Consider the following 15,351-nt stretch of genomic DNA (forward strand, 5'->3'; position numbering starts at 1 on the left):
CATACACGTTCAGAGTACACGACCCGAGTAAATGAGAGCAGTAATATCGTCTCTTTAATTGTTCTGCATAAATCAGCAGCTGTAATGACGCACGATAAACGGAAAATCAATTATCTTCCGTGACGAATTTACCGCATTTAACCAGTTACACGTTTCCTCAGCCCGTGAGACGGATGTGGAAATCTAATCCCTTCCAGTCACCACTTGGGGTGCAGGGCGTCTTTTGTCAGACCATTTAACTCACTAATTGGGTGTGTAATCCTGTCTGTTTCAACCCTCTCCCGCAGCACTCTGTCACGCGGGATCCTGATCGCATTTCCAATACGTACTCTCTTTTCCTCTGCATGTGAACTGTCAGGATTCTTGCTGCGCCATTAGGCTTTCTGCTCAGATGTCTGCTTTTCATTAACACATTTATTTACAATATTAGAACTGCATCCACATTTCTGCATAACTAGACTGGAGTTTTGGATTACTAAAAGAAACACACCATATTTTTGTAGGCAATTTAGACATTAAAGATTATTAGCACTAGTCACTATATAAATCTACATTACATTACAAATATATTATACATTACTACATATTAGGTCATTAGAATTGGAAGTGTAGCTCAAATGCCATCCATGTTTCTCATTAATAATTACTGAAAGCACAGAGGCCTTATTTGTAAATGGAGCCTCACTGTATCAGTAAGGGCCACAAACAGCAGCTGTAATTGCTCATCTATTTGAGGAGCTATGGGCTACGGGTTTTGAGGAGGAGCAGAGGTCCCAGGTCAGGTGAGGGTCAGGGTGAAGGGTCATGACGTCCGTGCAGCAGAGACTTGGTGTCTGGCTAATGTTAGCCAGATAAAATAAAACACGGAGGGAGGGGACAATTCATGCAGAGAAATGAGCGGAGAGTTTGTTCCTGCTGATTACGCTACACAAAAGCATCCACTTCATTCATGAATTATGATGAAAAGTTTCTTTTCCCTCGTCCCGCTGAGGCAGAACATGCACAATGGCAGCCCTGAAAGATGTATCTGTACCTTGAAACCCTTTCACACGTTCAGAGTTTGTTTCTGAGCGGCTGGTGTTCAGCTATGTGCACTGGAGCACGCCCAAACCTGCTACTGCTGCTCTGATCCCTCCAACCACCGCTAAACCACCTCCCCTCTGCACTCAATAAATCATTAAGGCTGCTGCAAATCACTGAAAGGGACGGATGAAGGATATAGATATGCTTGAGTTTGTGCACCTGTCTGAGGGCGCAGTATATCAACTCATATCATCTAGCTGCAGATTTTATCCAGCTGTTTGCAAAAAAATAAATAAATAATCCAAGTCAGTTCATTAGGTACACATTCAAATATTACAGTCGTGCATTAAACTTTGGCTTCATGACTGTGACAATGTTCAGTTTAAGTTGACGCAGCATTATAATTCAACTGGATTGAACTAAATGGCAAAGTGGTTCTGTTAGGAAACAGGATTCAACAAAACTACAAACTACAGCCTCCAAAAACACAGTGGAACCAACAGCTCTATGTCTCTGACTTAGTGCAGGGCTGTTACATTTAAATGCACATATTTAAATGAACTGGGAAATGCTTATAACGGACAGATACCAAATACATACAATGCTTGCAGTGCAGATTAGAAGGTATTACTAAGTAATGGTTAGTCTATGGTCTAAAAATGTTATTCCGCTTAAATGAATCCGTATGGGAATCATCTCAATCCAACGTTTACATGAAACATAGTTCTTTCACAATATAGGAGCTGTACTGCAAAAAAACACGCAGGTGCTCAGATAAAGAGAAGGGAAAAGACAGACTCAGAGCAGCCTTTGTTCATGCACTCTCAGCCAAAACTCAGAGCTAGAGCACCACTCCCGTGGTCTCTGCAGACTGGGGAGTAAACAGGCCGGATCTTTACGCGGTGGTTTGCTGAGAACAGCAGTGTAGCAGCTCGGGATGAGGTCACCTACTGCTGCTCTATCTGCCTGAAGCGGGACGTCTTGCTGTCCTTTACAGAGGAAACGATTAAAGCCGTATGAAGGACAGGGAAAATGACGGGGTGACAAAGACAGAAACGGTAACACGAGAGAAAGCGTGCGTGTCTTTGTCACAAACTTGGACCACTGCCAGACGCTGCAGGCTGATAACGCTGAGCCTGCTTGCAGTTGTAAACAAAGTGAAATGTTACTAGGGTACTAGTAGGCTTAATAGCTCAGGTGATTGTTTGAGGCAGACTGCTTCCCGTTCTGAAAATCATTCTTAAGACACCATGTGCCAGAATAGTGAGGTTTACAATTTCTGTGAGGACATTCAGAACTAGTCTTGCAAGTTGACAATTACAGGAACACAAACTTAACGACCTTTGCAGTCCATGGCTGTCATTTGTGTCAATCTTCCTGTAAGTGGATATGGAAAATCTTTTACCAATACACTGAGATATATGTGTGTGTGTGTGTGTGTGTGTGTGTGTGTGTGTGGTGGTTTGCTACCATACACCCTAAGTACATATTACAATTGTTAAAAACGTTTCCCTATTAAGACAAGCGGTGGTTGCATGTCACACATATACAGAAGCCATCACCTATGCAGTACAGGGATTATAGCCAGAGAGCTCGGCTGGTTTGAAAGGGGGTGAGTACGAGCTTAAAGAGAAAGACTTAGCACTGCAGGAGCTGGAATGATATCTGGGTTTCACAAAGACTTTAAACCTGCGTGTATATTTAAGCAGGAGTGGGGCCTCACTAGGCAGCCGTTACATTACATGTCTGGTGCATACGTGTTAGCTTCCCACAACAAATGTAACCATGTAACAGAGGAAGGAACAACAAAACAGATTTAAGAGAAGCTGAATATTGTGGCAATGCAAGAAAAATGCATCAAAAAGTCCCCTGAAGCTTCTATTCGTGGAATGCTTTGAAAGTGACAGATCCATGAGAAGTGACATTTTTAGAATCAAAACCTGGTTTCATGCTCTGCCCATTGCGCCAGACAGGACCACCTACAGCACCAGACAAAGAGCTCACAGCCGCGCCTACTACAACTGAGCACAAGCTGTGCAAGATGATCGGCACATGCCATCTGTGCCACAGTCGAGCACAAACTCATCACCGATAAATGCTTCAACTCCACATGCAGGGAGATTCAATACTTCCACATGCTGTATCAATGAGTCTTCCTGTGCACTCAGACTGTACCGTGCGTGACACAGAAGATGGGGTTGCCATGGCGACCGGTATTAGAAGCTAGGAATTAAAGTCATAATCCGATCCCAGCGGGATGTGATGTTGGTCTGGTGGAGCAAAGGATGCCAAGAGGAGGGGCAACGGAAAGAGACAAACTCAGCATCCTGACATTTGACTTGAGGTTAATTCACCCATTCTCTGACTGAACATCAAAAATCACTATTTATATAATTACTGGGATAATTCTGCCTCTGTCACATGCAATCACTAAACCAGGGCTAAAAAAAAAAATGACTTTCAGAGGATGTGACATGTGCAGACCTTGGTTCAAGAGCAAAGGCCTAAAGAATTAACTGAAGCTATGCTCCTATGCCACATCAGTTCAATGACCCAGTACTACTAACTCAGTTCCACTATGAAAATCATATTCATCAAGTTAGACTGTCCCAACCATTTTCCAAAAACTCATATTACGTACTTTCATCTTTCAAAAATAACATCATCATGGCACAAGATTAGCCATGAGATTAGATTTGTCATTTAGTAAAACATACACAACTCTCTACACTGATGCCCTCAATTCAAGCAGGAACAAAAATGCAAAATTTCCTAGAAACATCAAGCATACAGAGAGAGGGGGATGTTGTGTGCACCTCAGTAATATCAACAAAATATAAACAAATATATAAACAAAACCCAGAATCATAATCACTTGCCCGGTAAACAAACAGTTATGTACAACTTAATCCTGAAGCAACTAATAGTTTGTGAGGAAATCCCACCACAGCCTCTGAAAACCTTCCTACTCCAGTGAAGTCCAGGGCTGAAGCTGGAACATTCCTGCACTGACATCTGATCTGACGGAGAAGTGGGGTGCACCATGAATCCTCTCTGTAACAACAGCCCTAAACAGCCTCGTTACCTCACGCGTCCACAAAGATTAGCCTCATCTCCATTCACTTGTCACAGAGAGAAAATTCACCACATGCTTTAACGGACAGGGCACCGTGGTTGTGTTTTCATTGCAGATTTGTGATATACAGCGCCCTGCTGCTGTCCTCCGCTTATTGGTTCATCTGCCTCTGAAAAAGCTTTGGGTATGCACGCATATCCCACTGATCTTTCACAGCTTGCAAGCTCTTTGGGAAACGTGCCTTTAAAAACAAACGGGGGCGCACTGAATCCCTGTGGCACGCTGATAACAACTTTACTGCTTCCTGTGGGTCAGGGGTCGGGGAGCAGGCCACGCCGTCATTACCAGGGGAGGGAAAGGTTAGGCAACAGGAGGTGTCAGCAAGGGATCATCTGGAGCTGTCGACATGGGGAGGAAAGCCGACGGGGCAGGGCTCCTGGAAGGAACGTCGACCCATTCTTCGCCCAACAGCACGTTAGCTGCCGCGAAGAAAAGGGCCAGTATGGAGGCCTTTTGTTTCTTGGACAGAAGTGGATTCAGCTGCTTACTGTGTTTTTACTCTGAGCAGATTTTTGTGCTTTGTTTTGACTGGAAAATGATTGGAGATCTGTTGATTCAACTGGGTTTTTTCCATTGTGAAGGGTGCGGTTAATAGTGCTATTGAATTTTATTGTGTTGTATGTGTTTCTATTATTTTGACAAGCTTATTCCGGTCAGTAGGCTAGACTAAATACCAGAAACCAATCCAGTTTAACAGCACCACAAACTACATCCTCCAAAATGATCATCCAGTTGAATTACCACCCTTCTGATGCGGTTTCAATATAGACTGAACATTAAAATGGTCTGGAGGGGGGATTTAGTGCAGGACTGTTTACTAGCGTCCCTACTCGTGTAACAGTTATAATTATGGAAACTGGCGGTAATGCAGTAAAGCATCTCTCTTTTTCTGGCCTGGTTGACACACGTTTTATATGCGGACACACGAGTGTGCTGTGAATGATCCTTTTCAGGAGTGGAAAACAAACACGCATGTTCTTCCTTGTAGAGGAGGTGTTTAATTAAAGTTAGATCACCTGGCGCGTCAAATGAACCCGTACAGTCTACGCTTACACGGAATCACTAATTTGGATATCGTGTAACATCAGCACCTCCTAAAATCAACAGCTTGCAATCGCGAACAGTTAAACTGGTCAGCTTCTCTCACATGTTGCCATTAAAACTGATGCTGAAGATGCAGAATAAACCATCTGAAACATGTGGGAGAAGCATGTGCACCAGTGCAAGGCACATTTCCAGCGGCTGTTTGGTTTTGAATAAATATATTTAACCGTGCATGTACTTTACACTGAGCCTGTTTGCATACAGATAACATGGTACTTTGTGTAACACAGTTGTGTAAATGTTGTGGCACAAGTGTAGCTTTCCAGAGAAAACTAACTACTTTTTATACTGTACAAAATTTAGAAAATATTGCATATAGTCTCAAAACCACATATAAGTCACAGTTTGCCTTGTACTGGGGTAAAAATACCACAACCTTAAAGCAGTAAAAACTATACATGTACACAATATCAGCATTTACTGCAAGCCTGGTTGATTACTTCATAACAATAACAGACGACGTGTCCGGACAAAAGTAGATATAATTTTCTTGACTCAAAAAGACAAAGCTGCCAACAACGGGATCCATTGGATTTCCTCAGAAATTCTGCAGCAGAGTTAAGCCTGTAGTCGTCAGTGAACCCATTGCTGTTGACATAGGAATCCCATCTGTGTCAACCATGGGCCAGTGAAACACAAAAGCTAGCACTGAAAGAGAGAGTGTGTGTGTGTGTGTGTGGGTGGATGAGGGACACATCAGCCACCATCTGCAGCATTCAAGCCAGAGATAAGATAATAGGTTAAGTAAACACAGCGTTTGAGATGGAGTAGAAGTCAGTTAACCGTTCGCATCATATTTTCCCTGGCGTTATTTGTTAGCGGGACAATCAACACATACAAATTTAAACAAAGACATCATCGATTCTGAGTGTTCACACCTGCGTAGCACAAACTCATGAACTCATGAATATGCAGATTCAGCCAGCTGATACAAGACGCCAGCAGGTGGAGGGAGTTCATTTGCACATGGTGCCTTCAACACCATTTAATCTACGCCGGCAGTCTGGGTGCAAGACTGTCTGACACAGGAAGAGGTGGTGTCCCGAGTCAGGTAGCAATCTAAATGAGAGCAGAGCTTTCTTCGCCTTTTAATTTCTACATTTATCGGGTGACAAAAGCTTTTTCTGTCGATATTCTAAAACCTTAACGTCCAGTTTCTGATTACGGTAACGGAAATTTACTGCGGGAACATCATGTAGCCTTTTCTATAGTCAAACAGCTAATGGAGCCATTACCTAATACAAGCAGGGCCGCTCTACGAGGCCAACTGTATTTTAATCCTCAGGGACAAAGTTACATTTCATTAATTTGGGCTGCCACATAATGTCTGGCATTGTTCCCTAAAGGTTAACATTGACTGAAATAGTCTCACATTAAGTGTATGACGACTCTACCTGCATCAGTTCAATCATTGTGTAATTATTCTTTTCATAGCAACACAGGCAAATGAGAAATTACATTAAAACTGACCGAGGAGCACTTGGGAATACTGATAAAACAACCAAGTCAACAAAAGATAACCAGTAACGAATTGTAAGAGTTTGTTTTTTAAAATCTTATTTCGGGCTTTAGACTTGATAAAAGAAATGGGTGTTGTGAAGACATCCCCTGGGACTCTGAGAAAATGAAAGATGCATTCAAAAAATGATCTCTGGTTGCAACTAGATAGTCCAACAACCAGTCACAACGATTTTATTTGTCACTGTTACTCTTCTGTCCAGTAGCCAATAAAGCCCTCCCAACGATTCGACGGATACAGCAGTTTTCCAGAGCATAATCAGCTCCCAGTGGCGCAATTCCAGACCAACTTTTAAGCAGTAGAACTGCTCTTCTAACGTGGGGGTCGATGGGGATTTACTCGCCAGACTCAAGTGGCCATTTAAGGAACTGCATTTTTCTGTCACTTCCACATTAGCTTCATTTTTCAGCCCTGAATGTCGCCAGATGACCTGAAACTATCAGAGCCAAGCAATTCATGTGAGATTTTCCCTTCAGTCCTAACTTTCCTTGGGACCACAAATTGGATGTATTCTGAAACCTGTGGCATTCACAATATGAGATGTGTTAAATGGGTTTGTAATCCTCATGCTCTAAATTAAACTGGAACATTATACTTTAATTTCCCTCAGGCATGCTGTTTTTAATTTATACCAGGTATGTAATAAAAATACTGAGTTGATATAAAAAAACAAAAAAAAATCAATAACACAGAGAGTAACACAGTCACAGGATTTTAACAACCTTAGATGTGTATTAAATAGGCATGTTTGAAATCAGGGGAGTGACTGTGAAACATTTTAAATTTAGCTTTCACACATTGGAAAGACACAGTCTGACTGATAAATCTAAACCAGCTAACTTCATACTGAAAACACATCCCATTTCCATCAACTACACAAATAGTCTGTTGCAATAAATAACAATGTGGCAGCTTACTATGCAAACAGAGCTATTTGTGACTGTCTGAGTCCCGTTTGTGATGCTCTGCTGGCAGTTTGATGGTGGATGTTAAGTTACCTCCACATCCTATTTGTGGCAGCTGTTCCACATTTAGACCTCAGGCCTTAACTGGACAGATCACACACGGAGAGGAGAAGACATCAACATCAAGCAGGACGAGGCTTTGGGGAAATCTAAGGTGAAGAGGTAGGACATAACCCAAAAAAAAAAAAAAAAAAAAAAAAGAGGAAAGCAAAGTGCACCACAGCAAGACAGTGCCAACATTAAAGCAAACAACATATTTGTGAGGATGTGGCATACATACAAGCTATAATTACATCCAATTTATTTAGAATGACCAGCCTGCTTCCAAAACGCTACATAATGGAGGGGAAGGTGGAGGATGTCCACATGTGGTGTATGTGGACTCCACAGCTGAAGCTTCTCTGCACTGGTGCAGAAGAGACGGGCAGAAATGCGCTGACTCCCTAGGTCGCGATATAGATAACTGAGGTCTTCCAGCAATGCTGCGGCCAGTCGGAGTCTATTCTGGGCCAAGTTGAGTTTAAGTGTAGGCTATGCTTAGGATAATCTTGGAATAAAACAACCTTCTAGTTAGAAGGAACTTATGATGGCCAAACACTGGAAATGGATCTGGGTTCAACCCAAATTACTGTGATACAGCTCAGCCTGTATTATGTGCCACAAATGTCTTCACTACTACTCATGTAGTCACACCAAAATATACACAGAAGAGGCATTTCATGCTTATGGCATTAAGGCCTACACCTAATGTCGAGTAGGTCTCCCTTGCGTCTCCAACACAGTTGTGACTCATCAGTGAATAGACATGTGTCTTCTGAGGGTGTCCTGTGGTGTCTGGAGACAGAATGTTGTCAGTGGGGGTCTTTGGGTCCTATGGGTCGAGGGGAGGGGCCTCAGATATTTGATCAGTCTGATGAATGTGGAGGCCAGGTCAACACCTTGCGCTGTGCTTCATGTTTTTTGAGCTGTTCCTCAACAGTTTGTGTGTGTGTGTCACATTGTTTGCTGCTGGGGATGGCTACTGCCATTGCTGTCTGGGGCTGTCTGGTCTGGTCTGGTCTGGTCTGGTCTAGATGGATGGGACATAACATCCACATCAATACCAAGTCCAAAGGTTTCCCAGCAGATCACCGAATTGCCACAAGATGGTCAACGATATTTACTTCACCTGTCAGTGGTTTTAATGTTGCAGCTGATCAGGATAAACACACAATATCTATCTTTTGTCTGGACAAATCAAGATGTTAAGTGAGGTAAAGCTGAAAAGCACTATTTGTTTACATTTTATGCTGCCTTCAAATGGAACGTGTGAGCTTGTGATTACCACATGGCAAGTAATATACACAAAATGTTTTGGCTTTCAGTGGTAACAACAGTCGTTGACAACCCTGAAGCTAGCACATGTCTAGAAACCACAGAGGCTAAAAGTTAGCGAGTTAGCAACCGGGTAAAAATGTAGGAAATATAAAGACATAACGATAAGACTTCCACAGACATCTTATCAAATTAGGAAGAAAACATATACAATCTATACAATAACTTATAATGTATCAACATCCACCAAAACATCAGCAAACACGCCACCACTCATGAACCTCACACAATTGTGAAGACCACATGTGGACTTTTCTCATGACCCCATTTAAAGGCAGCATTATTGACGAACCAAGGTCTGGGATCACAAGTTACCCTCACAAATGGTATTTTAAATGGCAACACTATAAAGTCACACTGGATGGCAGCCTGAGTGCACTCCTTATGTAGTCGGACTATAAAATACAAGTGATGTTAGGTTGGATATGTGACACTGTAATGAAGTGTCTATTCAGAGCTGGCCTGTGCTGAGCTCCAGCTCTCTTGATGGAAACACACTAGCCCTTCAACCGGTGCTGCAGGCAAAGTAGGTGTTATTCATAGCTTCTGTCTGAGTAACTTGGCTAGCACGTTCACACTTTGGCTAACACTTAACAAGACAAGAGATGTGTGCAGAGATGTAATACGGTAGGATGAACGCTCCCTTTAGGCCATTTTCCTAACAAAAGCATAAGGATCATAGCACAACAAAGCAAATCTGGTTAGAAAATACACAACTCACAGGCAACTCATCGCTCCAGACAAAAGAAGAAGGAGTGAACTACATTCAATAGCAGAGAAGAATAACCTGAATACAATCCACTATTGTTGACCACACAATTGGGCTGTAGCCTAGGATGAATTTTCTCTAGGTGTCGGCCATGACCACGGTTTCTTGCCTCAGTCAAAGAGCAGTTAAGAGTTAGAGTTGTTTCAACAATGGCTTATGATTAAATCTGACTACAGGCTGGAGTAGACTGTTGTAAAAATACCTCCTGTTTTCTGTGGCAAAAGAGATGGATTGCTAAAACTATGGACCGCTATTGATCAAGCACTTCCTTTCTCCTTATTAAAATGACAATGCAACCGTTGGGAATTGGGTTGGACAACAGCATTTCAAGCAACCAACCGACCAGTCAACAGAGAAACTACAGCCCTATACTGTAGGAGACATATTGTTAATGTGAACACTTAAATGTTTGGGGGAATTGCCTCATTTTGTCTAAAGGCTCAACTATCAACAACCACCTGCCATTTCTATTTGTTATTTATTAATCTGATGACCATTTACGCTCATTAGTCATACAGTAAAAAATCCTCATCCCATCAACATGTGTTTAACACAACATATTTAGCTTCATGTGTGGTGTAGTGAGGGCACAGAGCGGTATAGTTATTGCTTCAGAATCACGGTTACTACAATAGAGAACAGCTAAGGACAACGTAAAGCCAAAGACATACACAGACGGATTCACAGGACCACGAGTCAGCGGCTACCTCCTAACAGACTGGCTTGGCTCAGTGGATGTGAACAAAGCCAGAGGTCTGCGGAGGATTTAAACCCACCGGGGCTTTTGTGCTTGCATGGCGCTGCCATGGGTGACGAACACGCATCTAAATGCTCTGCATCTGAGCTCCTGCCGGTCCTCTGCCAGTTGTCTACTGTCCTGCAATGTGTCATCATAACATATGCTTTTGTATAAAGAGTGTAAAACAAATCATCTATTTTTACGACTCACGTTTTTGAGACGATTCAAAAACAGACATAACGCTGAGCGGCCATCTTTCCGGCGATTTTCCAACCTGCCCCTCGTCTATCCTCTCAGTCGACAGGCCCCTGATCTCTGTTTGCACTGGGAGACAACCCCACCACGGCCAACGTCAGCTGTTGTCTCTTGTCATCCGAGTCTAGGCCTGTTCTGGTGTCATTAAGTAATAGAAGAGACTCGCTCTAATCGTGTAGCTCATTTTAACAAGATTTTTCTTCCACAGTTAACCGGCCTGTTCAATTGGCTTGTGAGCTACAACCTGAGGCTTAGACTTAGCCACTTATACCAGTTGCTGCATGCCTCCATGTCATTACATTAAAGTATGCCTGTAACTTAAGCCTTAAGAGCGCTAGGGACCTCTTTAATTTCATTATCAGCGTTGTTATGCCCTGCAGCTGAGAGTGAAAATCAACAAGTCCTTACAGGGAAAACACAATCACAGAATTTCTTGATTAGATATGTCTTTTTATTTTGCTGGTTGCCCCTTGCTAGTGTGTGCTTCACAAACTTGGCAACAGCAACTAAACTACACCGCATAAGTTGTTACAGCAGATGCAAACGTAGCCAGTTACTCTCTCTTGCTTTCATCTGTCACCACCCTGAATATAAATGACCTGCTTTTTGTTGTTGTATTGTAGTAATCGTCCCAGCAGGCAGGTTCAGCAAGTCTTCAGTTCAGCTGAGCCCTTCCCCTCAATGTACACCAACCCTTTGAGACAAACTACGGCACGGTCTTGTACTGAGCAAATAAGCCATCTACACCACAATCCATATATCGCAGCCACAGAGGTGCATTGTGGAACTCCTTCACGATGCACCTTCAACAGTCATCTTTCTACATGTGCTTAAACACATACTGTTGATGCCAATTGCAGGTTAAAAGCAAATATTTTGAGCTTTGAGGTCCTTTGTGGAAGTTTAAAAGAACAGGGCTGCCTCTGTTGAGATAAGCCGGGGTCTTAAACCGATTAAGCGGCCTCAGTTGGGCCGCTCCGGCCCTTAAAGCAACCCTGTTTAAGGTAGTATGCAATCTGGGATTATGGCTTAGACTGGACGTTGATTTGCTGGTCTCCCAGATAAGCTCAACACTTTTTCCATGTACAGGTACATTTAGGGCATTTTGTTGACACAGTCCTATTCCTTGGTTGGTTGGCTTTATTTGGGTTTTGAAGCAGCTGATATCTGCTGGTTGTGCATGTGCACAGAACATACTTTTACGGCCTTGACAAAACTATTTTGCTGGTTGGCAGTGGTTAAAACAAGCCGCTTAAAATCCATCCCAAGAGCTGCATGTCACAGATGAAAACAGGATTCAGTAAACCTCTTAGAGCTAATTACAGCTCTGGTTTTAACATGCAACGTTATATTTTATCAAGAGACATTAACTGCGCTGTTCCGAGTTCAAATAACTGGTTTTACATATGACTAAGTGAAATGCAGTGTACTAAAATCAGCTGTAATTTTAGTTCTCCGAACCACAACACAAACCGAGCAGTTCTTACTGAATGAAAGGAATTACTGGAATTTGCATCCTCTTAGAAAGACTCTGGGAAATTGCAAGTGATTTCAAACACAAACTTAGTTCAGTTCTGGACTTTATTTCGGTCTAGTGTCCATTCAGCTGGTTCAGTCAGATGATGTTATTTGGTGAGACATAATGTTCGGAGTTGACTTGTTCAGTTAAAAGGTGTTTATTTGCATTTTAACCTTTCCCAATGTAATGCACATCAACAGTAACGCACACTGCATCCTCCAAAGGAAGAATGTACCACCGAACTGAGGTGAAACACCAGCAATCTCAACATAAGCTGAACTTTTACAGTAAAGCATCTCCATTGTACCACACCTATCAACCAGTGTGTATCCTGTTTGCTCAGTGCATCCATTTTCCACTGTGCAGCTCCAAGGGGACAGTATTACAGGCCCCAAAAGAGGATGTTAGGCCTTTAAAACACACTCAGTTATACTGGTCACAGTAGATATCGATCTGCGACATGCGTTTTCCTCCAGGAACTGAGAGTGCTTACCCTCACACTTGCTGAATTACGCCTTTCCCTCCACTCATAAACAGATGACCATTCACATTTGTAAAACCTGAATTTGTAAAACTGTTAAATAATGGTGCAAAACATGTCTGTGAAGGTTCTCAGTCATGCAGGTCATGGTAATCTAAAAGGCGTTTAAAAAAGGCAGCTGGACTTTTAGATGTTTTGAGAAGACGTTTCGCCATCCGAGTCTGAGTAGCTTCTTCAGGTTTATATTGGAAACTCTGTGGGTAAAACCCATCAGAAACGCCCTGGACTTGTTTTTGTAATGACCAGAAACTGGTACCACTAATTGCCATTAACGGACGTATACCTGTTGTTGCTTTTTGGATGGCACAAAACAGCATCTCTAGAAAACAACCCTGCTAAAACAAACTTCTCCTGAGGTCTCTAAAGATCCTCCATCAGAAGATCTTCAGGAAAACCCACACCAGTCCTAAGTTTGGATTTTCCAGCCTTAACATCATCTTGTCTCAGCGCTTGAAATGCACATATCCCAGTCAAACCGTCACAGTCACCATCGAACGACAAAATTGGCACACAAATGTCTCACCAAAATGTGGACTTTCCCAACATTTTCCAAATGGGAAGTGGAATCAGGAAGATCTGCACAACAGGCACGCACAATGATGATGCATTTCTGTGCCATTATGGTGGAAAAATAACACGAGTCGATGCAATAAAGGAAAATAGAGAAAAAAAAAACAGGAAGGAGACAAGATATGAGCAACAGACATGTCGTTATGCATCATCTTCACACTGGCTGGTGAGGTCTGGAGATCAGGAGGTCCAGAGAGACAGGCAGACAGAGACACTGGTTTCCCCATTGTGCCAGTGTCGCCGTGCCACCTCACCAGCTGGCTGGGAGCGGCCTCCTTCAGCATGACAGCACGCATTAAGCCCATGAAAACAAAACCTAACAGGTCTGAATTAACTGTAACCGTCTTGAATAAATGAGGACCGAGACCGGGCTGTCTACTGAACGATTCCAAACAAAGAGCAGGCTTGACAGCCTTACAGGAGGTGCACTGAACGCTCCACTGTGCTTTCCTTGAAACCTGCCCGTCAGTAAAGCTCTTCTTTCATTGATTAACTGTCTCTCTGCAGGAGGCTTCGAGGAGAGGCCAGGCTGTTGCATGAACACAGGCTGATTGTCTCTCTATCCGCCCTCCACGTCTTCCTTTCTCTGATAGCTCAGCTGTTACCATAGATATCATCCTTTCTCCCGATGCATGCACGCACGCTGGAGTGTATGCACCTGTGCAATGGGCGTGATGCTCTTTATTTTTGCTCATGTCCAGACACAAAAACTGCATTTCCCAGCCGTAGTGAGCCACAAATGCACCGAAAACGCACTCTTAAAAGCCGATAACGGCACCGAGACGTGCTGGCTGGAACTGAGTCACTGTGCATACATGGACTGATATTTATTAGACACACACCGGGTGGGACCACGGATCAGCAGAGGCTGCTGGAGACCTGCAGGTGCTTGTTGGGCCCGCAGCACTGACTGACAGGTGGCGCCGGGCAATTAAGACAGCTACGCATTTTGCAGTTAATGGGAAATTCAGAGACAATTTGGCGACTTACCTCAGTGCCACGCGGACGGAGCTTTCGTCCTGTCCCGTCGTCATGATTCCTCACGCAATAAACGACAGAAAAATAACAAAAACCGTATTTTTGTGTGTGCGTGCTGGCTGCTTGCCTCTGGCAAAACAGCGAGAAAAGAGTGCGCACTCCCCCGGCAGCCGAGCTGACTCGAGCAACGGGGCTGTTTCACCTCGACTTCAGCGCCGCCATTTCAAAACACAAACAATATCTTAAAGGTGTTTTTGACCATGGTCACCGGGAAAGTTAGGCGGTGTGTGAGCATGTCGCGTCTAAGTGCAGTGCATCTCTGCGCAGCTCGGCCCGGATGCTTCAGCCTGCCTACCGCTGCTAGGTGAGCCATTGGACGCGCGCGCACACGCGTATAAAAACTCGCACACGCGCCGCGTGCCTCTTTCTGGTCCTTTTACGCACCGGGAGGGAGCCGCAATGCGTCAGCAAGCCACGCCCTCTCCCGGGAAACGGCTCCGAGGTGACGTCATAATAAGGTGTTATCCACATTTTATAAAGAGAATAAGTGGTGGCTAGGCTACACCCTCTTTTATCTATGTTATACCCCAGAAAGTGACAGCAATGCTAAGTTTTTCACCTTCTAATTTGAGAAAAATTTGACAATACAACAGGTGAATTGCACATGTATAGGCCTAAATCAAAAATAGCTGTTCCATTATTCTTATTAACCACATATTAGTTTGTAATATTTATTATTATATTATGTATATTATTTTATTCGTGTCATTTCTTGTATTTTGGTGTACACATGCAATGCTTTAGTTCCAGCTATGAGAGAAGTTATTTGGCAACTCAAACTTAATGACTTCATGTGCCA

The 15,351-nt window shown here is 43.2% G+C and overlaps 1 protein-coding gene across 4 annotated transcripts in view; it reads right to left on the reverse strand.

Annotated features, from left to right (window-relative positions):
* The window catches only part of kif21a (kinesin family member 21A), a 45,565-nt gene extending 30,657 nt beyond the window's left edge, over positions 1-14,908 (reverse strand). For 2 of the 4 annotated variants that reach the window (XM_047595854.1, XM_047595851.1), the window contains exon 1: positions 14,505-14,908. In XM_047595854.1, coding sequence (XP_047451810.1) covers positions 14,505-14,548 — 44 coding nt within the window. In that variant the 5' untranslated portion in view covers positions 14,549-14,908. The remainder of the gene's footprint in view (positions 1-14,504) is intronic. The other 2 variants (XM_047595852.1, XM_047595853.1) reach the window with 2 other exon arrangements.
* Between the last annotated feature and the right edge of the window lie 443 nt (positions 14,909-15,351).

This window comes from Mugil cephalus, chromosome 10 (assembly GCF_022458985.1).
Source record: "Mugil cephalus isolate CIBA_MC_2020 chromosome 10, CIBA_Mcephalus_1.1, whole genome shotgun sequence".
Lineage (NCBI taxonomy): Eukaryota > Metazoa > Chordata > Actinopteri > Mugiliformes > Mugilidae > Mugil > Mugil cephalus.